General features: G+C 38.4%; 1 protein-coding gene across 21 annotated transcripts in view; it reads left to right on the plus strand.

The window, feature by feature from the left end:
* GTDC1 (glycosyltransferase like domain containing 1) overlaps nt 1-27,365 on the plus strand; it is a 494,398-nt gene that overhangs the window by 103,841 nt on the left and 363,192 nt on the right. For 12 of the 21 annotated variants that reach the window (XR_011569552.1, XR_011569554.1, XR_011569553.1 and 9 more), the window contains one exon: nt 7,885-8,088. The exons of 2 other annotated variants lie outside the window; for them this stretch is intronic. Coding sequence is in view for 10 of the 19 variants with exons in the window: in XM_070799833.1 (XP_070655934.1) it covers nt 7,885-8,088 (204 nt within the window). In the remaining 9 variants the exon portion in view is untranslated. Of the gene's footprint in view, nt 1-2,303; nt 2,464-3,145; nt 5,812-7,884; nt 8,089-27,365 lie in introns of those variants that run through there. 7 more of the 21 variants (XM_070799819.1, XM_019973165.2, XM_070799821.1 and 4 more) reach the window with 5 other exon arrangements.

Here is a 27,365-nt window from a genome sequence, read left to right on the forward strand (position 1 = left end):
TACTTTGAGGAAACTTTTTTATTCAATAGCAAAATATATTTTTATTGCATATTTCCCTTAATAGGTTCTGTTAGGGGAATCATTGATGACATGTTTCAAAGCAGAAATCTTTTCGTGCTCTTCATTTTTTATTTTACTATTTAATGAGATTTCAGGTATATTTTAACAACTGGGGTTTCCCTGATGAATCATTAAAATAAGTGAGTGGGCTGGAAAGTAGCATGAACTTTTTTCTTAGTGCTACCCTATTTTACTCTGCTGGGTTACTGGTTGCTTTTTAAATAGAACCTGGGTGTGTTGGAGCTGGTGGGTGGAGGTTCAGAAGGGAAGAAGGGAAAGGGTCAGTTAGAAAATACCAGGTAAATCTCTGATAATCTACTGGGAAATCCGACTCTAATTCTACTTTCCTCAATGTACTCCATTTTGTATTTAAGCTCTCTATATTTGCTCTGCCAAGCTCAACTTTCCAAATACTGTGTATAGGCAAATACAAAATATATTTCCAGCAGTTGATTGAAGTTTAAGGTATTAAGCCATATGTGGATTAGCCTGTGGAATCAATTTCTCATGTGTGTGGGATTAAAACCGTTAAAACCCTCATCACTGAAACCATACCTTCCCACAACCAATAGTGCTAAGGTGTCTGTGGAATATTTTAATACAACAGGTTCTCTGATTTAAAATTGTTCCTTGGTATTTGGTTGGAAAATTATTTGAATATTATAGGTAACTGCACTGATATCATATATGAGGACTAGTTATGGGATTCTAATGTGACTTAGGTTTAGTTTTTAAAAATCCACATGAGATATTTATACATAGTTCGTCTTTTTCGATGTCAATGGCATATTGCAAATTTCCTTTAGCTATTACTGTTAAAAGCAACAACAACAACAAAACTCTACCACAGCAGCTGTAACTGCTAGAGGAGGTAGACAGAAATGTGGTTTACCTTGAAAGTGATAATGCTTAGTGAGTAAAGCACTTGGGTCAAGCTTAAAATAAATGCAGGTATGATGACAAAGTTTTTAATACAAATTTTAAAATATTCACAGCATTGGTTTCAGGCTACTTTTGTTCTTGGTGATTTTATCAGTGCATTTTTATTTTTAATTGGGATGACTCTAATGGCACCTTTTCATTTTGGTCAAAATATTTATATGAAATACTATCATAATTTTTCATTTTGTATTCCCTCACAGTCTTAATTGTGAATGTAAATTTTTTGAAAGGTAGGTAATTCTCAGATCATTTTGACCTCTGATGATCTTAAATAAAACTTGAAGTGGTTTAAAATTCCAAGCCATCACTTTGACTCATTTTATATTGCTAATTTAATATTTAGCATTTAACCATGTATCATTAAATCATAGTATTGATAATGAATTAAATTTTCATAAAGCTTTAATAGTGTAGCAGATTCTCATTCATCTGGTGTCACTGGGGGATAAAATATGCTGAAGATGAGGTTTTGTTTTTTTTTTTTTTTAGAACTGAAGCTTACTTATTTAAGCAGGAAAACTTAAAAGTTGTTAAAAACTTATCTGAGACATTTTTCACACTCTTTTAGGGAATATGAACAGATTGTCTATTTACTCATAAAATATCATCATTCTAGTGTCATGTAGAAAGGACATGGGCTTTCTGTTTGGTGTTTGTTCTCCAATGTAGGAAGTTTTTTGTTTGTTGGTTTCTTCCTTTTAAAATACCGCACTCCTAATTTTGATATACTTACTCTGTTTAATTGTTTCAGGGCTTATCATCTGTGGTAGTACCTGTACTAATACTTTAATGGATTCATAAGTCCAGGCACCTCAGTAAGACATTTGGCTACCTGTAGGCTCACCAGCATCTTTTGGCAAATACCTGATCACAGCCTCTTGCCATGGAGGGAAGCCTCTCATCCTCTGGAGCAAGGACTTTCAGTGTTGAGGCCCTGTTTCTTCTGCTCCCACTCACTCACTCTCCAGTAGCTGTTGCTATAGGTGCAAAATTGTCTGTATTACTTCCCTGGTGTGACCATTTGTAGTTTTCTGAGACTATTGCTAAAATGGGTAAATGGTGTACTCCTTTATCTTTTAGTAAATTCCAGCATAACAGCAAAGGTTCTTTTTTAACGTGGTTTTTTTTTTTTTGAACTACTGCTCATATATTTCCAGCAGTGTTTCTAAAACAAAACAAGCACAGTGAAAGTATTTGAGCTGTTCTTTAATGTGCTATAATGACATTTGGTTTGAATCTTATGTTTAAAAATCAGCTTCCCCTCTTTTGCTTGCACCTAATGGAAATCATCTTTCTGCCAGGTTGTGCTTAAAGAAGACTACAAGGGAAGAACATATTTCCTTCTTGCCACAAACATTGCAGTAGAAGTAAGTGGGGAACTGCCAGGATATGTCTGTCTCCACAAAACAAGCAGAACAAATTTCCATGAATCAAAGCCACTAAGTATAGTTTTCAGAGATGGTAGGACATAGTTACTTTCCCTCGAAAAATACCCCAAATGCAGGCACACCCTTTGGCCACTAGAAGAATGTTTCAGTAAACGCTAGGTCAAACCTGTACATTTCACTCTTCTAACTGAGCTATTAAAGGGGTGGAAATCTACTATAACTATAATCTTTTTTCCCCTTTTCTATTTTTCAACCTCCCACATGCTTGATGTTCAGTTCTGCTTACTGAGTGTCTTGAATCTGCAGCGGCACCTACACGCACTGCCTCCACAGTGGCTGATGGTTTGCAGATAACTCATGATTCAGACCCATAAGAAACATCTGTAACTGCAGGGCATGATACGTGCTCTAGATTAATCATGGAAAAGGACAGAGTAATGAAGAATCAGAATACTTTTTTTTTTCCGAATATTAATGTTGCTTTGAGATTATATGAGTGGAATATTCTCTAGAGTGGTTTATATCACCTTCTATCACTTGGGGAAGTATCTCAGGTCATTTTTATAAGAAACTCTTAGAGACCTTTTAAGCATATACACCTTAGTGTGACTAGGTCAGAGGAAATAAAGCAAGATAGTAGATACATGTCATGCGATGCAGTAAGCAAATTAATGTTAAACTGCTTGTATTTTTTCTTGAAAATCTTGATATGATTTTAAAAATTGCCTTTCATTAGTTTCTCTTTTGCTTTCTAGAAGTTTCAATCATTTGAAGGGCAAATGGCTACCATTTTGTTAAACTTTGGAGGCTCTTTATTAATGTACTGTATACAGCATCATACAGGTGAAGTCTCCAGACAACCTGAAAAAAATAAGCTGCATAACTCAGTCTCTGAGCTTACTTCTTCCTCACACAATCTGCAGTACTCTCAAATTCATATTTAAAATACAAGCTGCTGAAGAGGAATGGTTAACACCCAATTCAGTTAAGTTCAGTCACTCAGTCATGTCTGACTCTTTGCAACCCCAGGGACTACAGCACACCAGGCTTCCCTGTCCATCACCAGCTCCCGGAGCTTGCTCAAACTCATTTCCATTGAGTCAGTGATGCCATCCAACCAGCTCATCCTCTGTTGTCCCCTTCTCCTTCTGCATTCAATCTTTCCCAGCATCAGGGTCTTTTGCAAGGAGTCAGTTCTTCCTATCAGGTGGCCAAAGTATTGGAGTTTCAGCTTCAGCATCAGTCCTTAAAATGAACGTTAAGGACTGATCTCCTTTAGAATGGACTGGTCGGATTTCCTTGCAGTCCAAGAGACTCTCAAGAGTCTTCTCCAACACCACAGTGAAGAAGCATCAATTCTTCGGTGCTCAGCTTTCTTCACAGTCCAACTCTCACATCCATACATGACCACTGGAAAAACCATAGCTTTGACTAGACGGACCTTTGTTGGCAAAGTAATGTCTCTGCTTTTTAATGTGCTGTCTAGATTGGTCATAGCTTTCCTTCCAAGGAGCAAGTATCTTTTAACTTCATTGCTACAGTCACCGTCTGCAGTGATTTTGGAGGCCAAAAAAATAAAGTCTGCCACTGTTTCCATTGTTTCCCCATCTATTGGCCGTGAAGTGGTGGGACCAGTTGCCATGATCTTAGTTTTTTGAATGTTGAGTTTCAAATCAGCTTTTTATTCTCCTCTTTCACCCTCATCAAGAGACTCTTTGGTTCCTCTTCACTTTCTGCCATAATGGTGGTGTCATCTGCGTCTCTGAAGTTATTGATATTTCTTCTGGCAATTTTGATTCCAGCTTGTGCTTCATCCAGCCAAGCATTTCTCATGATGTACTCTGCATATATAAGTTAAATAAGCAGGGTGACAATATACAGCCTTGATGTACTCCTTTCCCAATTTGGAACCAGTCCGTTGTTCCATGTCTGGTTCTAACTGTTGCTTCTTGACCTGCATATAGTTTTCTCAGGAGGCGGGTAAGATGGTCTGATATTCTTATCTCTAAGAATTTTCCACAGCTTGTTGTGATCTGCAAAGTCAAAGGCTTTGGTGTAGTCAATAAAGCAGAAGTACATGTTTTTTGGAACTCTCTTGCTTTATGTGTGGTCCATCGGATGTTGGCAATTTGATCTCTGGTTCCTCTGCCTTTTCTAAATCCAGCTTGAACATGTAGAATTTCTTAGTTCATGTATTGTTGAAACCTTGCTTGGAGAATTTTGAGCATTACTTAGCCAGCGTGTGACATGAGTGCAATTGTGTGGTAGTTTGAGCATTCTTTGGCATTGCCTTTCCTTGGGATTGGAATGAAAATGGACCTTTTCCAGTCTTGTGGCCACTGCTGAGTTTTCCAAATTTGCTGGCATAGTGAGTATAGCACTTTCACAGAATCATCTTTTAGGATTTGAAATAGCTCAGCTGAAATTCCATCACCTCCACTAGCTTTGTTTGTAGTGATGCTTCCTAAGGCCCACTTGTCTTCAGACTCCAGGATGTCTGGCTCTAGGTGAGTGATCACACATCATGGTTATCTGGGTCATGAAGATCTTTTTTGTATAGTTTTTCTGTGTATTCTTGCCAGCTCCTCTTAATATCTTCTGTGTTAGTTAGGTCCATACCATTTCTATCCTTAATTGTGCCCATCTTTGCATGAAATGTTCCCTTGGTATCTCTAATTTTCCTGAAGAGATCTCTAGTCTTTCCCATTTTATTGTTTTCCCCTTTTCTTTACATTGATCACATAGGAAGGCTTTCTTAACTCTCCTTGCTATTCTTTGGAACTCTTCATTCAAATGGGTGTATCTTTCCTTTTCTCCTTTGCCTTTTGCTTCTCTGCGTTTCTCAGCTATTTGTAAGGCCTCCTCAGACAACCATTTTCCCTTTTTCCATTTCTTTTTCTTGAAAATGGTCTTCATCTTTGTCTCCTGTACAATGTCACAAACCTCTGTCCATAGTTCTTCATGTACTCTATCAAATCTAATCCACTGAATCTAACACCCACTGCCTTTCAATTGCCTATTCTCCTTTCCTTGGTGAATAGGGACCTGTGATTGAAAAGAACTGATTTGAAAATGCTGGAGGATTCTATCTTTACTCCTTAAGTTCCCTGGTGGCTCAGACTAAAGAGTCTGCCTGGATGCAGGAGACCCCAAGTTAGATCCCTGAGTCAGGAAAGTCACCTGAAGAAGGGATTGGAACCCACTCCAGTATTCTTGGCCTGGGGAATCCCATGGACAAGGAAGCCTGGTAGGCTATATAGTCCATGGAGTTGCAAAGAATTGGACATGACTGAGTAACTAACACACACACACACACACACACACACACACTGCTGCTGCTGCTGCTGCTACGTCGCTTCAGTCGTGTCCGACTCTGTGCGACCCCAGAGACGGCAGCCCACCCGTCCCTGTGATTCTCCAGGTAAGAACACTGGAGTGGGTTGCCATTTCCTTCTCCAATGCATGAAAGTGAAAAGTGAAAGTGAAGTCGCCCAGTCGTGTCCGACTCCTAGTGACCCCATGGACTGCAGCCTACCAGGCTCCTCCATCCATGGGATTTTCCAGGCAAAAGTACTGGAGTGGGGTGCCATTGCCTTCTCCAACACACACACACACACACACACACACACACACACACACACACACAATTGGTTTAGCCTAATACCTGGGGAGGTGGGGGGATTGGTTGTGGTGCAGAGGCTGGGGGTGGAGGTGGGGTGCTGGTTGGGAAGTACCTAATTACTGTTTGTCAGCTACTGTGCTTCAATTTTATCCTCACAACACATTTCTGAGGTTAGTACTATTATCCTCATTTTAGAAAAGGTGAGACTAAGTCCTGCAATGTTAGGTAACTTGTTCAAGATCATACAGCTAGGATGTGACAGAGCTGACCTTTGAACCTGTATCATCCTGACCCAAGGATTCATGCCTTTCCCGCATGAGGAACACTGCTTCCTATTTTGCATATAAGTGAAATACGTTTGTATTCTTCCCCCAAAATGCTCTTTGGATGATTTAGATATCAAGAAATGATTTTTCACTTCAGTTATTTCTTTTAGAACCATTTGAGACTTTCTGCTTTGAAATTCAATTTAAGCAGACATTGCCTTGACTGAGCAAGGTAAAGCACAGTTTTCTTAGGATCATCATTGAGTTTTGGGGACTAATAATTTTGTGCAGCAGCATTATTACAGAAAGCAATATGCTGCTTAATGAATGGTGTTTACTTAAGTCATAAAAGAGAATTCAAACGTGGAATATTTTTTAAACAATGTAGTTGTTATATACTGAGTGATATTTCTAGTTTATTTCTTATAGGAAATAGCATGTAATTTGAAATGCATATATAAGTTTTTATATACATACATATATTTTTATTTCACTGAGCACATTAGCAAAAGTCGTATTATTAAAGTAAAAAGTTGCTTGACAGCCAATTCTTTGTGATGAAAATTTTACCACATCTTTAGTAGCAGTGTTACCTATTGCTCTTAATGCTTTTGTTGTTTAAAGAAAGATTGTAGAAACTTTGGTGTTCATAAGCATGTACCTTTACCTTATTTTTTGCATCTTCCTTTGGGGGTGGGATATTGATAATAGTGAGGAAGTGGCCAAATGTCTCAAGAAATTGTATCCTAAAGATTTTTAACACTAGAGAGTTGATATTTGAGTATGAGTGTGTGTTCTTCTAAATATGGATCCATTGGGGGCACTGGTAGCTGATGAATTGATAAATGGATTAACATGAGTGTTCCAGAATCAGAGAATTCCTGAACTGGAATGAGCCATACAAATGAAGGACTCTAGTAGTGGCATTCTTAGTTAGGACATGAGTTCAGTGACTGTCCAAGTCCAGATAGAACTGTAGTCCAAGGTAGTGCTGAGGTTACTGAGTCAGGGTCACAGCCATTCCATCCAGGAAATGAGACATCACAGTAGGAGGGGACTTTAAACTTCCTGGGATAGGAGAAGAAACTGAGTCATTTGGAAGTAATCTTAGGACATGAAGAAAACAGAAATCAGAAAAATAAACCGTCTTTCTTTCCTCTTATGAACATAAATGGTATAAAAATATTGATTCCCAAATACAAATCTCATGTTACATATTTAAAAAAAAAGTGGAAAAGGGCTTCCCTGGTTGCTCAATGGTTGGGAGTCCAGCTTCTGGTGCAGGTGGCGTGGGTTTGATCCCATTTTGGGGAACTAAAATCCCATATGCTGCAGGCCACCTGAGCCCATGAGCCACAACGAGGGAGAAGCCTGTATACCTCAATGAAAGATCCCACATGCCACAACTAAGATTTGATGCAGCCAAAAATAAATAAATGTTAAAAGAGGGGAAGATACCATAAAATAAAAAAGAATAAACCTATTTAAAAATGTGTCTGTAAATGATTTTATTTGCTTTCTGGATATAATATTTGAACATATTTATTTTAAAACAGTTATACATACATATATGTATGTTTGAATTTTTTTTTTTCTTAATATCTAGGATCTGTGAAGGTTTGAAAGGGCCAATGAGTATTCTCATCCTTGAGGCATTCTATGGTGGGTCCCATAAACAGCTGGTGGATCTGCTTCAAGAAGAGTTAGAAGACTCTGTCCTTTATACCCTGCCTGCAAAGAAATGGCACTGGAGAGCAAGGACATCAGCTTTATACTTCTCTCAGAATATTCCCACCAGTGAGCATTACAGGTAATTAAAACCCAGGCTGTGTCTCCAGCCTATTTCAAATGCACCTGTTCTAAGGAGCCTGCTACTCTGTTGGCCTCTGTGAGATTTCCTCCAACTGTGTAATTGGTCAGTATGACTACAGTAGCTATTCCTGTAGAGACAGCAAAGCAGCCGGGTACACTGATATTCTGAGGACACCTGGCTGGTAGGAATGTGGCCTCATTTAGACCCTACATGCCTCTTCTTATTTGTCTTGTCCTTTTACCACATGCACATGTGGGTGTATGATGACATTTTTTTGGCCTGAGATGAGAGTTGATCTTGTGCATACTTGGTTTTTTTTTTTTTTTTTTCACTTCCATAACCTCTCATGCCTCTTTGAGTGAGTATGCTGTTTTAGGGTATCTGCTCTGTACTAGGAGCTTAGGTTGGAAAGATGGATATGACCAAGATGAATATAACCCTTACAGGTTTTTATAGACTATTCAGTTAAAGATGGATATGCAAGTGCTATGAGAGTATGAAAAGGGGAGACGTTGATTTTGACTGTGACAAATTGGAGGTCGTTTTATAGAGTTGATCACCTTTGCTTACTCTGGAAGGATGAATAGATTTGGGGACACAGACTGGGGACACAGATCTCAGTTTTGAATTTTGCATCGTCAGGCAGTGGGAACTATGGGGACCTGTTAGAAAGTCTCGTGAGAAAAGCTGAATGGGAACTACTGATTCCATTTTAAGGAAACAAGTAGAATGAAATCCCCCTGGAATATCCCTATTGCCATGTGTCTCCTGATGGTTAAGTAGTAGATGATTATCCTACTGTGGTTTACATATCCATGTTCTTACCACGCTGGGCCCTTCTGTGTAGGGCTGCATTGATGTCGGCAGGAGTGAGGAGTGCCAGACTGATAATGAATGGTGTTCGAGACAGGTTGTTAGAGTGAGGGCACATTGCAAGCTGCAGTGCCCACCTTGGCTTCAGCAGCCGTATCCATCTGCTGCTGCTTGTAGGGTGGAGCAGTGACAAGGGAGAGAGCAGCTTGAGATTTAAATGTAGGTTGCTGTGCTTAGTAGTAATTTGGGGGATTCAGAAAACAGCCCATTTGGTATATGAAAGCCATGCATCACCTCTGAGAATTCAGATTGTCGGATGAAACAGCAGTGAACGCTCAAGCCATGTTGCTTGGAATATAAAGGTAAAAACTGTTGGAGGGCATGTTGAGAATTTTGTATTTTTCTAATCTAAAGTGTATTTTTCCTTACATAATTTAATGTTTTATATTCTGGTGTCACCAAGTGAGTATTGTAGATTCACTAGTAGTATTAGAAATTTCAGTGCATGTATCGATAACAAATCTTAAGGGCAGTGACAAGGCTATTGCTGTGTTAAGATCTGACTGTTTATAGTTGCTTTCACATCTCATTTAATTGTGTTTTTGCAGCACCATTTGCATTATATTACTTAAGGTCAAGTGATCAGGTTGGCTTTATGGCACATTTTCATTTAACATTACCATTTGATATAATACATTCATATGTACCAAATGATATGATACATTTGTACAGTGATTTGAACATTGAAATGAACCATTTTTCTATCTGCTATTAGATTTCATTTTGATTATGCAGTATTTCTGAATGGAATTATTATATCACAAATATATGTGTATGGATAGCATGCAGACAAACACTTCTATGCGCATGGCTTTCCCACTGTTTGAGGTCTGAAGCATTTGAGGATGAACATCATATTGGTTTTTGAAGCAGTCTTATTTGGGTGGTAGATTTTTGGAATATGATAATGTATAGCCATAAGCTCCAGGTCCTATCAGCGGTATCTGTGGTCTTTCAAGCTCAACCATTTAAGCTGCAGTTAATGGTACTTATTAACCTAATCAGACTTCACTAAAAGATATACCTCACTAGTCTAACTTACAGTTATATTTGACTAGGGTTAACTTATCTACTCTTTACCAAATAACCTTTTCATTTTTAGAAAAATAGCAGCTTGCAAACTTATACTAAGTTAAAAAAATATGCTCACTCAATTCTAGATTAAAGTGCAAGAATTACATTTTGTTATACCAGATAAATCTAATCTCTCTAGAGACTTTTAAAAATATGAAATCGTCTTGATTTCTGTTTGCTTACTCTATTTGTACATTGGTCAAATGAAGTCACCAAAATTCATAAAGATAAAATGAGTAAGCACCAATATTGCATGCTAGGCAAAAACTACTCTTAACTAGTAGGAATGTATCTGATGAGAATGACCTGGAATGTAGGTACACAGGTTACTTTTTTTTTTAACATCTGTACATGTAGTCATTGTTTTTATAAGCTTGTTATCTGGGTAATATTTTATTAGTAAAAGAATAAATTCTCCAGCCTAATTAATCAGTTCGATTTGCTTTATCTTGACGACGAAAGGAATACATCATGATTCACATTCAGAGCTGTTTAATTTTTATTACAGATTACAAAAGATCCGTGGTTTATTTTTCTCAAGAGTAGTTTGGTAATTATTAGGTTATATTAAAGCTTTGCCTTCTGGAAACTTCACAGAATGCAGAAAAATGTTTCTGAGGATGGGCCTCAATTTCATGTTCTGAAATGTATGAGTCATTTGTCCCAGGATCAAGCATTTCTACTTTCTTAAAATATACCTAGGGTAGGCATCAAAGATATTTCATTCTTTTTTCCTTCTTTACTAAAGAAGTATCTTTACTAAACTGAAAGAATCAGTCTTAACTTAAAATCATTTTTTGTTCACTCTCTGATGCTTGCCATTATATTTTAATTCTGTCTGAGGTATTATAGCAGATACTGATCATTGCCCACTTAACTGCCCTTCTTCCTTGTTGACAGAGTCAGTTTTCTTTGGGGTGGCTAAGTACCCAGCACTTGGGAGTGAAGCTCGACAGACCTGAGTCAGTTGTGATGAGCCCGTTCTCTGGCAGATTGTCCAGGCTTTGCTTTGAAGCTAGTGCTGGATTCTGGCAAATTTTGATTTAAGTAGATGACTTCTGGGGTTTCTTCCAACTCAGTTTTCTTTTTTTTTCATTTTATAAAAGGGGAAAGCCATCTCCCCTTCCCTGTGTTTGACTGCTGTTATGATCTCTACAACTGGGAGGCGACAGCTGGAGGACAAAACACTGGGCTGTCAGCAATGTCTGATGAAGGGCTGGGAGGCTGTAGCTCCTTAGTTCTCTGAAAACCCTCTCTGTCTAAAGCATGTGGATACATTTTGTAAAATGAAATACATTTCCTTTTAAGTTCATAGCGAGCACAGTGAGAGAGAACCCGTAGAGGGTTGTGGAAATTAGGGTGATCACCTAGCTTTGAAGCTGTGGTTGCTTAGTTTTCATAAAGGGGACAGGTTAACTGAGTTGTTATATGTTACATTCTTGAAATGAAATGTTGGGCAGAGTTAACCTGAATTAGGAAGCTTTCCATATCCTCTTATCGGAACCTCTCCAAGACAAGGGACCAAAGGTAAGGTGACAAACAGTGTTATTGGATGCTATCTTTTGTACCAAGAAAGGGGGTTCTAAGAACAGAGCAGTGGAAGAGTGCACTGGAAATGAATGAAGAGAGTTGCCGGGTGATCAGTGGAGCAGAGGCTGTCGGTGCCCCACCCACTCCCCTCCTCCTTTCTCCTGCCGCGTGCGCCCTGGTCAGCTTCCTGCTGTCGGTCTCAACAGCCCTTTGCCTGCAGAAGGAGCTGTGGGCAGCATGCCCCAAGCAACCCTCCATCGCCCCTCAGATGAAATCATGCCCAAGTGTGAACACTAGAGAAATCATTAACAAAGATTCCTCCAAACCCTGTAAGTCAGGAAATAAAAGCATAATTCTAAATAATTCATGGATCACAGAAGAAATTATCATGGATACTAAAAAATAGAACTGAGTCATAGTGAACATACTGCATGTCACAATGTGGGTTGCATCTAAAGTGACTATGTGGGTTGCATCTAAAGTGACAAAGCCACATCGTCTTTAATAGATTTATTATTATTATTGTTATTGTAATTGTGACACTCAGGACTTTCTAAAGCTTATGGCCGAGCGAGGGTAGGGCCCCTCTTACTTGAATCTAGGCATAGTACTGGGAAGGAAAAATAAAAATAGCAAAAAATAGTGAAATTGAAAGCACACACACACACACACACACACACACACACAAACATATGGGCTTCCCTTGTGGCTCAGTGGTAAATAATTCACCTGCCAAGCAGGAGATGTGGGTTTGACCTCTGGGTTGGGAAGATCCCCTGTATAAAGAAATGGCAACCCACTCCAGTGTGTTCTTGCCTGGGAAATCCCATTGACAGAGGGGCCCCGTGGGGTCACAAAAGTGTTGGATATGACTCAGTGACTAAACAACAACAACAAATATATATATATATATATATATATATATATATATGTATAAAATGGAGATGAAAAATCTTTCCAGGTTCAAGGGTTGGGAGTAGAGAAAGGAAAAATCATAATGATAATCAGTACCAGTTAGGACTTGTATGGCTACAAGAAACAGAAAACCTACAAAACTGAGCACTTGATGTCATGTAACACAAGTCTGAAAGAGGCAAGGTAGCACTGTATAAACCGACCTGCACAGGGACCCAGTCCCTGTCTGTTAATGGGGAGATTTTTTAGTTGATGTGACAATATCTTTAAAGATATTCCATTCAGATTTTCCATTTCATTTTGAGTAAGGTGTTAACAAGTTATGCTTTTCTAAGAAATTATCCACTTTGTCTAATTTTTCAAATGTATTTATTAACTGTTAGGAGAATTTTCTCATTTGGAGCTCGTCTCTAGCTTTTAGCCGTAGAAGTCACTCATCATTTGAATTTTCCTCTCGTGAGGTTTTCCTTTTTTAAAATTATAGGATAGACTCATGAAGACAGATAACATTCTGGTTTGGGATGCTCAGTACCTGCCATTCCCAAATTATCCTCAAACTGCTATACTGTGAAGTTCTCCACTTGGTTTATAAATGGTGGGAGGTAGCTTCCAGTACTGCCCAGCTCACTGTCCTTATATCATTATCAGTTGCATGCACTTCTTGGGGTTTGGATGATGTTCTGACACTGTGTAAATAATAATGACAGTAGGTGTGATACAGCATCCCATAGTCTGACCCATATGTGACTCTTGCATTTTATGAGAACTGGCCGAGAGTTTTCCTCATCACTGTTGCCCAGCCAGCCAGCTTTCATATCGTGTAATGCCTAACTGTGGGATTCTCTCTCTCTCTCTTTTTTTTTTCCTACCTGTCTGCTCTTGTGTCCAGGCAGTACACACAGCAGCTTTCTAGTATTTGTATGGCACTTAGGGCTTTGTTCACAAAATTTCATTTCAGTGAACTTTCCTCTGATTGGCAGTATAAAACCATCTGGACTTGATGTTGAAAATATAACTGACCTAATGCTTCAAAAATAGTGTAATACTGAAAACCAAATAACTGGCCATTCAGTCTCTGTTTCACTATTTTTCTCTGGTTTCCCCCTTCTCTCTCTCTCGTTTTCAAAGCCATGCACACATACATGAATGACTAACACTTAAATTATATCCTTCATTGCACAACTGGAAATTAACCAGATTACATGCATCCTAAAGGAGAGTTTCCAGACTGTATCTTTTCTGCTTTTCTCTGTGTTTCTTCTTCAGTGCTGTCAAGAAGTAAAATATTCCAGTAGCAGGGGAAAAAAAAGTTTTCTTGTTATGCAGTTCATAGTTTATTCTCACCGTTGACTGCTAATTCAAAAGTGTTTGTATAGTTAGTAGCATGCATTGTGAACCCACTGTTTCCAAAGAGTTAAGCACAACAGTGCAACTTCAGATGCATGTTTTTAATACTCCTTCTAGCATATTTTAAAGATAAAATAAAATTTCGCATTTAAGATTCTATACAGCCCCAGGTAACAGTGCATCTTTATGTACAATATTATTTTAAACAGACCCTTACCTTAAAGACCTGTGGGGTAAATCTTTCATATGTTTAATCTTTTGAAATCTGACAACTGTATTTTAAAAGACAAACTTGATGTTTTATTAAACTTTTACAAAGGAGAAAAAATCATTATTTTTAATGAAGGAAATGGAAAAGGCAAAAAAAAAAAAATTCCCTAAATATCCTTAAGTGGATGAAAAATCATGCTTGTTTAAAAATGTTTTGGCTGTAGAGTAAGGACCTTCATAATTTTGCTTTTAGAAGTAACAGGCTTATTTTTTATATAACAATTGAAACCGTGAATCGAATCTTAGAGTGCTTCTAATCTAGTTGTTTTTATTTATTTTCATTGTACTTCCACTCCTGACATTTGTTTATTGCAGAAGGTGTTTCTGCTTTATTAAGGTCTTAGTCAATGAAATATGTTTGCGTTAGGAGCTCTATAGGTGAGCACAGAGTTCTGGCATCCTTCCCTTCTCTTAAGCCACCTCTCTTAGGAGAGCTTTCATGCTCACCGACTTCCTTGGAGAAGGGGATGACAGAAGATGGGATGGCTGACCATCAACTCAATGGACATGAGTTTGCACAAACTCTGGGAGATAGTGAAGGACAGGGAAGCCAGGCATGCTGCAGTGCATGGGGTCACAAAGAGTTGGACATAACTGAGTGACTGAAGAACAGCAAGCCGACTTTGGACACATTGTCCTGTTTAGTAAATGACCAATTATTCCCCATCTTTCCTTAGTTTATACTTTGTGGTTCTTTCACATGATGGACCTGCTAGCCTCCTGACCAGCCAGCCCACAAGAATAACTGCAGGCAGAAAGCATGAGGCCTTGTGCTCACAAAAGTGCTGCATGTCTCTTTCATTATCCTTTCTTTCTAAAGAGCATAATCCTCTATTTTAGTAAATTTTTTTTCCTGTAAACAGTCTTTCCTGTGTTTCTCCTTGCTTACTGTCTCATGCTGATCATCACAACTTAATACTCCCTTTTTAGGAGAAATTTCTGTGATTGAATATAAGTAGTTGAGAGAAGGCTGGGGGAAGGATGGTTTGCCCAAAATTTCCCCCAGACTGGTTTTCTTTTGGTTCTTTTCTAAGCATTTTTCCATTTTACCCCCTTCATCAGCATGTATTAAGAACTTATATTAATGTGTATATGTGGAATCTAGAAAAGTGGTACAGATGAACCTATTTTTCTGGGCTCTAAAATCACTGCAGATGGTCATTGCAGCAATGAAATTAAAAGACGCTTGCTCCTTAGAAGGAAAGTTATGACCAACCTAGACAGCATATTAAAAAGCAGAGACATTACTTTACCAACAAAGGTACATCTAATCAAGGCTATGGTTTTTCCACTGGTCACGTATGGATGTGAGAGTTGGACTATGAAGAAAGCAGAGTGCCGAAGAATTGATGCTTTTGAACTGTGGTGTTGGAGAAGACTCTTGAGAGTCCCTTGGACTGTAAGGTGATCCAACCAGTCCATCCTAAAGGAAATCAGTCCTGAATATTCTTTGGAAGGACTGATGCTGAACAGAAGCTCCAATACTTTGGCCACCTGAGGCGAAGAGCTGACTCATTTGAAAAGACCCTGATGCTGGGAAAGATTGAGGGCAGGAGAAGGGGACGACAGAGGATGAGATGGTTGGATGCATTGACTCGATGGACATGGATTTGGGTGGACTCCGGGAGTTGGTGATGGACAGGGAGACCTGGCGTGCTGCAGTTCATGGGGTCGCAAAGAGTCGGACACGACTGAGCAACTGAACTGATAGAGACACAGATGCCTATTATGGACATGTAAACATGGGGGTGGGGCGTGGGGCAAAGAGGAGGGTGGAACAAATTGGGAAAGTGGCATTGACATATATACACTACCATGCAGAAAATAGATAGCTGGTGGGAAGTTGCTTTATAGCACAGGGAACTCGGCTCGGTGCTCTGTGATGACCTAGGGGGGTTGGTTAGGGATGGATGGTAAATGAGGTCCAAGAAGGAGGGGATATATGTATACATATAGCTGGTTCACTTTGTTGTACAGCAGAAACTAACACAACATTGTAAAGCAAGTATCCTTTATTTAAAAAAAGAAAAAGAGTCAGTGCCTAATCTGATACTGCTGATGGAAAGGCAGATTTGACAAATGGGGACACACAGTGCTGATACTTAGTAAGCATTTAGTAAACTCTGTTGATGAAAGACAGTTTAGTGCCTGTATATCCAGTTGCTATACTAAGAGCTTGTATTAAATAATCCCAAATTAAAAACCATCCGTGACTTCCTCTTGCATATATGAGAGTCCAGATCACACCCAGGACTCACAGGGCCCTGCTTGCCTCTGCACCCTCATCTCTCAGCCCCGGCAACTCACTGATCTCCTGTAGTAACGACACTGGCCTGTCCTCTTATTCAGAAACAGCAACTCTTTCCTGCCTCATGTCCTGTTGCTCCTTGCCGGTCCTGTAGCTGGGTACACTAACTCATGCCTGCTGTCCACACCTTTACTTACCTTTTCCATCCTTCCCCTTCTCAGAGGGGCCTTGCCTGATCACCCTGTCTCTATTTCAGCATCCTTTTTTTCTCTCCACTCTGCAATTACATTGCATATGATTTGTAATTATTTTCTTTGTTTGATTTTTTCTTTAAGTCCCATGATGAGAAGGGGCATAGTTGTCTTGTTTACCATTTTTATCCCCAGTATTTAATATGCTTCTTAGCAGATAGTAGCTGTTGAGTAAATACAGTTGAATGAATGCTTTCATATCTGTGGTTTTGAAAATACAAACAAAGTATAGTTGCAATTGGCTTTGCTAATTTGCTGTTTTTTTTTTTTCCTCTGCCTTCAGCACTACTAGAATCCTGTGTCCAGGGATATCATCTCCTACACAGAAACTGCTTAGAAACATTTAAGGGCCTGTGTATTAAGGGCCTCAGTATTATGGGATTAAACTAAAGAATTCCTTATACACTTACTCACTTATTTTTATGGGCTGTATTAATCATACCATGAAATCAGTCATCATTCATTATGTAAATTTTGATAATAAAAAATATAATTTTCTGGAATTTCCCCTGTATAAAAATGTTTCTGGAAAAAAAGAAATGTTTCTTAGTTCAGGAAAGTTTATAGAATCTAGAATATGTGTGAGATATTTTATAAAATTTCACATTATTGTATTTAAGGCTTTTTAATTTTGTTAGTGGCCACCCATGAAGAGTGGGCTTTTAATTTATGGTGTGGAAGCTATAAGATAAATGAGAGATTAGAATTTGGCCCAAAGAAGTGTTTAGCTTGGCCACCCAATTATTTAAGCATTTTTAATTTTTAACTGCTTTTAAGACAGACAGACATTCTTTGTTTTGGTCACAAGTACAACTAGTTACCATTGCTTTATACTGACTTGTTTCTAGATTTATGTTACTTAACTGGTCCATTTAGGCCTGTGTGTTTGTGTCTCTGGTTTATACTCTGTCCAAGAATGCATCTTCAGATAATCTTAAATAAAATATATTTACATGTACATATACATGAAAGTGTTCATTAAAAGACTATAAATCACTCATGTTGGAAAGAAATAATACACTACTGTAGAATAATCAGCACCTCTGGGTTCTAATCCCAACTCTGCCATCAATTAATTGTTTGACCTTGAAAAGTAATTTTTTTAACCTTAAAGTCTTATTTTTTTCCATCTGTAATTAAAGATTTTAGTTTCTTCCATTGAGTTCTATGATATTATAAATAAGGCGTTAAAATCAAGATTAAGATTTAAGGAATTCTAAGACAAAGACAAATTTATTCTCTCATTCAACTTTGTTATCAACCACTGCTTTATTTAATACAGAAATTATTTTCTGTCTTGCTTGTATATCTTCTTGAACATTTTACTTTTATTTTTAGAATTAAGAGGCTTAAGCAATAAGTCTTTCCAGTAGTGTTTATATCTTTTAAGTTGTTCTGATATAACTTATTAGTTGTTTGGATATTCTGTTCCAGCCTCAGGATTTCATGATTATATTTGCTTTTTCAAAGAGAATGTGGCTAACCTTTGGGTTAGCTGTATGTCTTTACAGGGCATAGAACACAATACAGGTACACTAAATACTGAAGATGTTACTATAGACCTTACACAGAACAATCAATCTCTAAAATCTTGGTTTAACATAAACATGTTCTGAGCTAGGAAGAATTGTGGGACATCAGATTGGGAGGATAAGGCAGATTTTATCTAGTTCATGAGCATTCTTGAATTCAAGGTTAAGAATTTAGAGAGCTTTTGCTTTAGGCTATGAGTATCCCTTGAAGGGGCTTCCCAGCTGGCAGTAGTGGTAAAGAACCCACCTGCTAATGCAGGAGATGTAAAAGACGTGGGATGGATTTATAGGTCAGGAGTATCCCCTGGAGGAGGGCAAGGCAACCCATTCCGGTGTTCTTGCCTGGAGAATGCCATGGACAACGGAGCCTGGCAGGCTGTAGTCACAAAGGGTCACAAAGAGCCAGACACGATTGAAGCGACTTAGCTTGCATGCATCCATCCTTTGAAGGCTGTCTTTACTCAGGACCCTGTTAGTTGCATATAATACACTCCAATTCAGAATCACTTAAACATAAGGGAAAATGTATTGGCTCATGTAACTGAAAGTCCAGAGTGACTCCAAGCAAAGCTGGATCCAGTGATTCATCAGGCCTCTTGTTTTCTTGACTCTCCTTTCCTCTGGTGTGGCTCTCTCCAAATGGATCTTTCCCAGAGCTGAACTTACCTCTCACCTGCTTAGTTACCCTATCTGAAGGAGTGTACCTCTCTTTGACAGTTGAAACCAAAGTCCCAGATTGAGTGGAAGGACTTTTTTTTTTAAATTGTGTGGTCTTTGAATTTATTACTGTGACAACATTTAATGTCATGATTGGCCAGACCCAGACTCACATGGCCACTATGGGGTTGACCTCCTCCAAACCTTTTGAACTGAGTGCAAGAGAGCAAAAGGAAATTGCACTGCTGCTATCTGAAGAAGAGGTAAATCACTCACTGTGATTTACCTGTTTTGCAGGTAAATTACATTGAGTACTGCAGTCAAACATGGGAGTGAGGTAAGGAAAACTGTGTACAGGACAATTAGGAGGGTAGAGATGGCTATTGGATTCTTAACATCTAAAGTAGAAGTAGATTCTGAATGAGAATAATGATAGTAGGGATGATAAAGGTGAAGGAAATAGTATGAATGAAATTTATATTTGCATTTCACCAGTTTTAAAATTTGTCTAGGAACTAAATTGAAATTTACCCTTATCCTATCTATGAAAAAAATTTTTTTATATACAAATTAATTTAGGTAAAATCACAGAGAGCACAAACTACTTTATTATAATTATTTTTTAAATAGCTATGCTAGTTGTAAATCTGGAGAAGGAAATGGCAACCCACTCCAGTGTTCTTGCCTGGAGAATCCCAGGGACGGGGGAGCCTGGTGGGCTGTCGTCTCTGGGGTCGCACAGAGTCGGACACGACCGAAGCGACTTAGCAGCAGCAGCAGTTGTAAATCATTCATATTTACCCATTAAACCGAAATCAGTGGGTTTACTTAGGCAGCATTTTAAGTTATTCCATGTACTTCAATGCAACAAAACTTACTTTTCTTTAAAGAATTAATGTAACACTTAATAAAACTTATAACATATATATATATACACACACATGTATGTGTGTGTGTGTGTCCATATTACATACACACATACACATAAGCAATGAGAAATTCACTACTTGGTATTAACCTCTCAAACTTATCACCCACTCCCCTCAAAAAAAGGAAAAAGTCAGGTATTAAGTGTATCTATGCTGAATCCCAAAGTAGAAATGAATGAGTGAAGCTGTGGTTGTCACTCAACTTGCAGTCAGTTTAGGAAAGCCAGTGTCTTCCTCAGTGGTCTGGATTGGCAAGGCGTCTGTTTGAAGAACACACGCTGTGGGCCAGACACAAATGATAAAAAGGTGAATAAGGCAGTATGCTTTAGGAATGGAATTTCTTGGATATAGTTCTATTCCTTTTACTTCTTTATTTTCTCCTGTACTCTTTGGACAGTGTTCACTTGAATCAGCCTTTCTAAAGCTGTCACATACTAATATGTTTCTAGGAAATCTGCACACGTGGTAACCTATCTTTCACTACAATAGTAGATCTGAAAATATAGGGGATTTTTAGCCAATAGTCTGTTTTTCTGTGTATTGAGATATTTATTTGTATACAAACTGTTTTGGTGATTTTCAGAAAATGAAAGTGGCTAAGAATGTGAACTAGTTTTCTTGTCATTGGTGTTTTTGTTTTGACTCCATCATAACCTTAAATAAAATGAAAACTTTTTTTATGAAGTCCAATTATATTAAATGCATATATTATTAGTATATGGTGCATGTCTGTGTGTGTGCGTACCGTTTGTATTGTAGAGTTTCTAATTCAGATGTAGTGATTCTTAGCTTTTATTTTGTGACATTGCTGAATGTCTTCAGTTTTCTCAAAGGGGATTTTTAAAACATTTTAAAACAAGGAAACATCAATTCATTTTTATTGAAAAAATACTTCTCTATACCATTTTATAAGACGATTGTTGCCAGAAATTCAAGCAGTAGCTAGTGCCATTATCACAAAGGTTTGGGAATCCTTGACTCTTGAAACAGGTGGAAATGAAGAGTTTAACTCAGGGGCTCATAAAAAATGATTAGGGGAACTATGTAATCATTTTAGTAGCAGTATTATTATTTTTTCCAAGTATTTAAAAATACTTAATGACATTCATATTTTATTTGCAGTACTTTTTGGAAAATATAAGACAAGTAAGAGAAGTAGAGGTTAAAAACTGAGATTGTGCTCTGAAATTTGAGTATTGAACATAAGAGTAGAGGAAATGGCAACCCACTCCACTGGAGAATTCCATGGACAGAGGAGTTCATGGGGTTGCAAAGAGTCAGACACGATTGAGTGACTGACACTTTCATTTTATGTAAGTAATACATTTTTTTTTTCTTTTTTGGTCTGATTTTGTTATTTAGAACTGGCAGTAGAAAAAAGAAGACACACATATACATAGACATAAGAAGAAGAAACAGTGGCAGTTTTAGATTTGAGGTACCTGAAAAGCATTCAGTCTTGTGGAAACATGATCCTAATATTTGCCTTCTTTCAGTCAGTTTTATTTTAGATAAAATGCTGGCAGATGGTAGTGATCCACTTGAACAGTGTTGAGTTTTCTTTATTTTTTTTTCCCATGGAAAAAGCTCCCAGAAAACTTTTGTTCTTTAATGTGTTCAGCATGCATATACTTTACATGTATTAACTAGTATTAAAAATGCAGTTTCTAATTAGATGTCTAAATCTGAGAGGAGTTGTGGTGAATACCAGCCCTTTAGAATTACTGAAAAAGGAAGTTTTGATAAATAGGGTTTTCTTTTTGGCTGTTGCATCCTTCAGCTTGCTCTGGCCCCAGAAACAAAGGAATTTGCATTATCAGTGTTTAAAAAAACTGTAATATTCTAGGATTTCTAATGCCTATTGCCATTTTTGATGATAAACCCTTAAGATATTGATTATATCAAAACTTGGAGAATTCATGACATTTACATTCTGTTATGACCATAGTAAAAACAAAGTTAGTACTTCAGTTATTACAGATTTTTAGTCTTTAGAAGAGCATCGGTAGTTACAGACTTGGTATGTCTTAGGTTTTAGAGAGATGGTAGGAAATCTCTAAAGTAACATCACAACTTGGTTTTGTTTGGTATTTTTGTTTTACATTTTAAAATGTGGGGGGTGATGGGGAAATCCCTTCTTTCCGAATTTATCTATGTGAGTCACCTAAAGCTTTCCCTCTAATAGAGTTTAATGAAATAGTGCTATTTGAATCAGTATTTCCACATTTGCAATTCAGAATATTCAGTTTGAAATCATCAGCATTCATTTTCATTTCTGTTTTACTTTTCAGTTTGTTGTACATTTTTTTTTTTTTCCAGCTGCTAAGCATACCAAACCAAGAATGACTTCTTTTTTCATAGACATGGAGCGGCAATTGTTCTCTCACTTATTTTGTCTTGCTGACTAATGTGGTATTTGTTCGCAGCTCCAAACCACAGATGAGACACTTAGATATTGACTAATCTTGACTTACAAATATTAGCCACACAATGTGAATTCCTTCAGTGTTTGGGCATTCCTAGGAATGTTTGATGGGTTTTGAGTTTCTCTTTGTACCTATTAGATGAATTATTACGTAGTAGCTGTGAGGGACTTGGGGAGAACCCTGGACTCTTAGAAGTCAGAGGAGCTGAATTCAAAACACAGTTTAGCCACTTAGCTGTTGATGGGCAGATTCATTGTCCTTCTGTGTCTTCATCTGCAAGACAGTGAAAAGAAAAAATAATACTTGTCCATTTATCTTCAGGGTTTGTTATGAGGATCAAGTGAGATAATAACGTTCAAAGAATATTTTGTAAACTGAAGATGGAATTGTGAAATTAGAATTTGTGCTGTTCTTTTTTGTAACTCATTTGTTCTGAAATTTTCATTTTTAGGTTATTAATCTCTAGCCTTTATTTTCTTTAAAAATGTAAGTAGAAGAGATGGCATGAAATTAATACTTTAATTTAAAAAATTTATGTTTCAGGAATGTTTGGCCCACAGCTACAATACGCTGCTATGTTTGTTCATCAATACAGATGGTTCATAGTGATTGGGGGAAATGACAGTATGGATATTATTCAGATATTTTTGGTTACTATTTAATTTATTTCAGTCGTGGCATCAATTTTGAATTATAACTGAACCAGCAGCAATCAACTAAATATTATAGTGGGTGTGTGTCTGCTCAGTTACTTCAGTCATGTCCGACTCCTTAAGACCCTATAGACTGGCCTGCCAGGGTCCTCTGTCCATGGGATTCTCTAGGCAGGAATACTGGAGTGGGTTGCGGTGCCCTCCTCCAGAGGATCTTCCCGACCCGTGGGTTGAATCCATGTCTCTTAAGTCTCCTGCATTGGCAGTTGGGTTCTTTACCACTAGTGCCACATGGGAAGCCCATTATAGTGGGTTGTTGTTGTTGTTGAGTCGCTCAGTCATGTCCGACTCTGCAACACCATGGACTGCAGCACACCAGGCTTCCCTGTCCTTTACTATCTCCTGAAGTTTGTTCAAACTCATGTCCATTGAGTGGATGATGCTATCCAACCATCTCATCCTCTGTTGCCCTCTTCTCCTCCTGCCCTCAATCTTTCCCAGCATCAGGGTCTTTTCCAATGAGTCAGTTCTCACATCAGGTGGCCAGTGTTGGAGCCTGAGCTTCGGCATCAGTCCTTCCAATGAGTATTCAGGGTTGATTTCCTTTAGGATTGACTGCTTTGATCTCCTTGCTGTCCAAGGAACTCTCAAGAGTCTTCTTCAGCACCATAGTTTGAAAGCATCAATTCTAATGAATTGAAATAGTGGTCAGATTTGTATTTCTATAATTAGAAAAAGTAAACTAGTACTTCATTGTTTATTCCTTTTTTTTCAGCTAACATTTGTTTAATAATTCTTATTTTGTAGGTATTTTCCAAGGTACTTGATTGATTTGAACATATGTAAAAAAATTCTGTTTATGAAAAAGGTAAAATGGAAGGTGGCTAAATTAAACCCTTGCCTATTTAAGACTGTAAAAGAGGAAAAAGGTGTACATTTGTCTCATGGTTCTAAATGTTTGACAATGTCTTTTTTTTTTTTTTTAAGAAAAGCAGCTTTTCATACCTGTGAAAAAAATGACTGTAATTTTGTAGCACAAAAGTAGTTTTTTCACACATACAGTATCAAGTCTTTGTTTAAACCCCAAAGAATTATGTGAATGTCTGAGCATTCAGAAATTTCACATTAATTTTAATAAAAGAATAATAGCTGAATATCCTAACTGCCAAAAATATTTGTTAAATGGAAATAAATGTTCTAATACGTTTATTTCAAGTTGATATGAATTTTAGTAAACATAACAATTTTCTTATTCACAATAGAAATGGCCATTTTAGGTCAGCTGTATCACTGGCTACCATATTAGTGCAGATCATTTAGCTGGAGTATATCTTTAAAACTTATAAGTGTGCTTGAAAGCTTTTTATTAGTAGGTAAAAATTTTGAATAGACCTTGTATATATTAGTTTTGCTTTTTTTCCACCCTGTAGAAGTAGACTTGCCTTATTTCTTTCAATATACTTTACCTTGGCTAATTGGAGCTGAAGGTAAAATACGACTGCAGGTGAGTTGGAGAAATCTGTTTGCCGAGCTTATTGCAGAGAAAGTGACCTAACCTGCTCATTTGACTTCCTCTGTGTTTTTAGACATTGTATTTGAATTATTTCTTATACCTGGTAAGAGTTAGTTGTTGTTGAGTCGCTCACTCGTGTCTGACTCTTTGCAACCACATGGACTGTAGCACGCCAGGCTTCCCTGTCCTTCACTGTCCCCCAGAGCTTGCACAGACTCATGTCCATTGAGTCAGTGAAGCCATCCACCATCTCATCCTCTGTTGTTCCCTTCTCCTCCTGCCTTCAATCTTTCCCAGCATCAGGGTCTTCTCTAATGAGTCAGATCTTCACAACAAGTGGCCAAAGTATTGGAGCTTCAGTGTCAGCATCCATCCTTCTAAGGAATATTCAGAATTGATTTCCTTTAGAATTGACTGGCTGGATCTCCTTGCTGTCCGAGGGACTCTCAAGAAGAGTCTTCTCCAACACCACAGTTCAAAAGCATCAATTATTCAGCACTCAGTCTTCATTATGATTCAACTCTCACATCCATACATGACTTCTGGAAAGACCATAGCTTGGACTACACGGACCTTTGTCAGCTCAGAGACCTTTTTCTCTGCTTTTTAATATGCGGTCTAGGTTGGTCATAGCTTTCCTTCCAAGGAGCAAACATCTTTTAATTTCATGGCTGCAGTCACCATCTGCAGTGATTTTGGAGCCCAAAAAAATAAAGTCTGTCACAGTTTCCATTGTTTCCCCATCTATTTGCCATTAAATAATTCGACTGGATGCCTTGATCTTAGTTTTTTGAATGTTTAGCTTTAAACCAGCTTTTTCACTCTCTTTTTTCACCTTCATCAAGAAGCTCTTTAGTTCCTCTTTGCTTTTTGCCATAATGGTTTTGTCATTTGCGTATCTGAGGTTATTGATATTTCTCCCAGCAATCCTGATTCCAGCTTGTGCTTCATCCAGCCTGGCATTTCACATGATGAACTCTGCATATAAATTAAATAAGCAAGGTGACAATATGCAGCCTTGATTTGTGCTGTGCTTAATCATTCAGTCATATCCAATTCTTTGCGACCCCATGGACTGCAGCCTGCCAGGCTTCTCTGTCCATGGGGATTCTCCAGGCAAGAATACTGGAGTGGGTTGCCATGCTCTCCTCTAGGGGATCTTCCCAACCCAGGGATTGAATCCAGGTCTTTCGCATTGCAGGTGAATTCTTTACCATCTGAGCCACCAGGGAAACCCAAGGATACTGCAATGGGTATCCCTTCTCAGGGGGTCTTCTTGACCCAGGAATTGAACTGGCATTTCATGCATTGCAGTCGGATCGTTTACCAGCTGAGCTCCCAGGGATGGATGAAGCACAAGCTGGAGTCAAGATTACCAGGAGAAATATCAACAACCTCAGACGTGCAGTTGACACCACCCTAATGACCTTGACTTTCTCCTTTCCCACTTTTGAACCAATCCGTCGTTCCATGTCCAATTCTACTTGTTGCTTCCTGACCTGTACACAGGTTTTGCAGGAGGCAGGTAAGGTGGTCTGGTATTCCCAGCTCTTTAAGAATTTTCCACAGTTTGTTGTGATCCACACAGTCAGAGGTTTTAATGTAGTCATTGAAGCAGAAGTAGATGTTTTTCTGAGATTCTCTTGCTTTTTCTATGATCCACTGGATGTTGGCAATTTGACCTCTGGTTCCTCTGCCTTTTCTAAATCCAGCTTGGACATCTGGAATTTCTCTTAAACATCTGGAATTTCATGTACTGTTGAAGCCTAGCTTGGAGAATTTGGAACATTACTTTGCTAGTATGTGAAATCAGTGCAATTGTGAAATAGTTTAAACATTCTTTAGTACTGCCTTTCTTTGGGCTTGGAATGAAAACTGACCTTTTCAAGTCCTGTGGCCACTGCTGACTTTTCCAAATTTGCTGGCATATTGAGTGCAGCACTGTCACAGCATCATCTTTTGGGCTTTGAAATAGCTCAGCTGACCACTAGCTTTGTTCGTCATGATGCTTTATAAGGCCCAGTTGACTTCACATTCCAGGATGTCTGTCTCTAGGTGAGTGATCATACTGTCATGGTTATCTGGGTCATGAAGATCTTTTTATATAGTTCTTTGTGTTCTTGCTACCTCTTCTTAATATCTTCTGCTGCTGTTAGATCCGTACCATTTCTGTCATTTATTGTGCCCATCTTTGCATGAAATATTCCCTTGGTATCTCTAATTTTCTTGAGGTGAACTCTAGTCTTTGGCATTCTGTCGTTTTCTTTTATTTCTTTGTATCGATCACTTAGGAAGGCTTTCTTATCTCTTCTTGCTATTTTTTGGAACTCTGCATTCAGATAGGTATATCTTTCCTTCTCCTTTGCTTTTTGCTTCTTTTCTTTTCTCAGCTATTTGTAAGGCCTCCTCAGACAACCATTTTGCCTTTTTGCATTTCTTTTTCTTGGGGATGGTTTTGATCACCACCTCCTTTTTCTGGGCTCCAAAATCACTACAGATGGTGACTGCAGCCATGAAATTAAAAGATGCTTACTCCTTGGGAGGAAAGTTATGACCAACCTAGATAGCATATTGAAAAGCAGAGATATTACTTTGCCAACAAAGGTCTGTCTAGTCAAGGCTATGGTTTTTCCTGTGGTCATGTATGGATGTGAGAGTTGGACTGTGAAGAACGCTGAGCGCCGAAGAATTGATGCTTTTGAACTGTGGTGTTGGAGAAGACTCTTGAGAGTGCCTTGGACTGCAAGGAGATCCAACCAGTCCATTCTGAAGGAGATCAGCCCTGGGATTTCTTTGGAAGGAATGATGCTAAAGCTGAAACTCCAGTACTTTGGCCAGCTCATGCAAAGAGTTGACTCATTGGAAAAGACTCTGATGCTGGGAGGGATTGGGGGCAGGAGGAGAAGGTGACAACAGAGAATGAGATGGCTGGATGGCATCACTGACTGGATGGATGTGAGTCTGAGTGAACTCCCGGAGTTGGTGATGGACAGGGAAGCCTGGCGTGCTGTGATTCATGGGGTCGCAAAGAGTCGGACACGACTGAGCGACTGATC

Source organism: Bos indicus, chromosome 2, assembly GCF_029378745.1.
Source record: "Bos indicus isolate NIAB-ARS_2022 breed Sahiwal x Tharparkar chromosome 2, NIAB-ARS_B.indTharparkar_mat_pri_1.0, whole genome shotgun sequence".
Lineage (NCBI taxonomy): Eukaryota > Metazoa > Chordata > Mammalia > Artiodactyla > Bovidae > Bos > Bos indicus.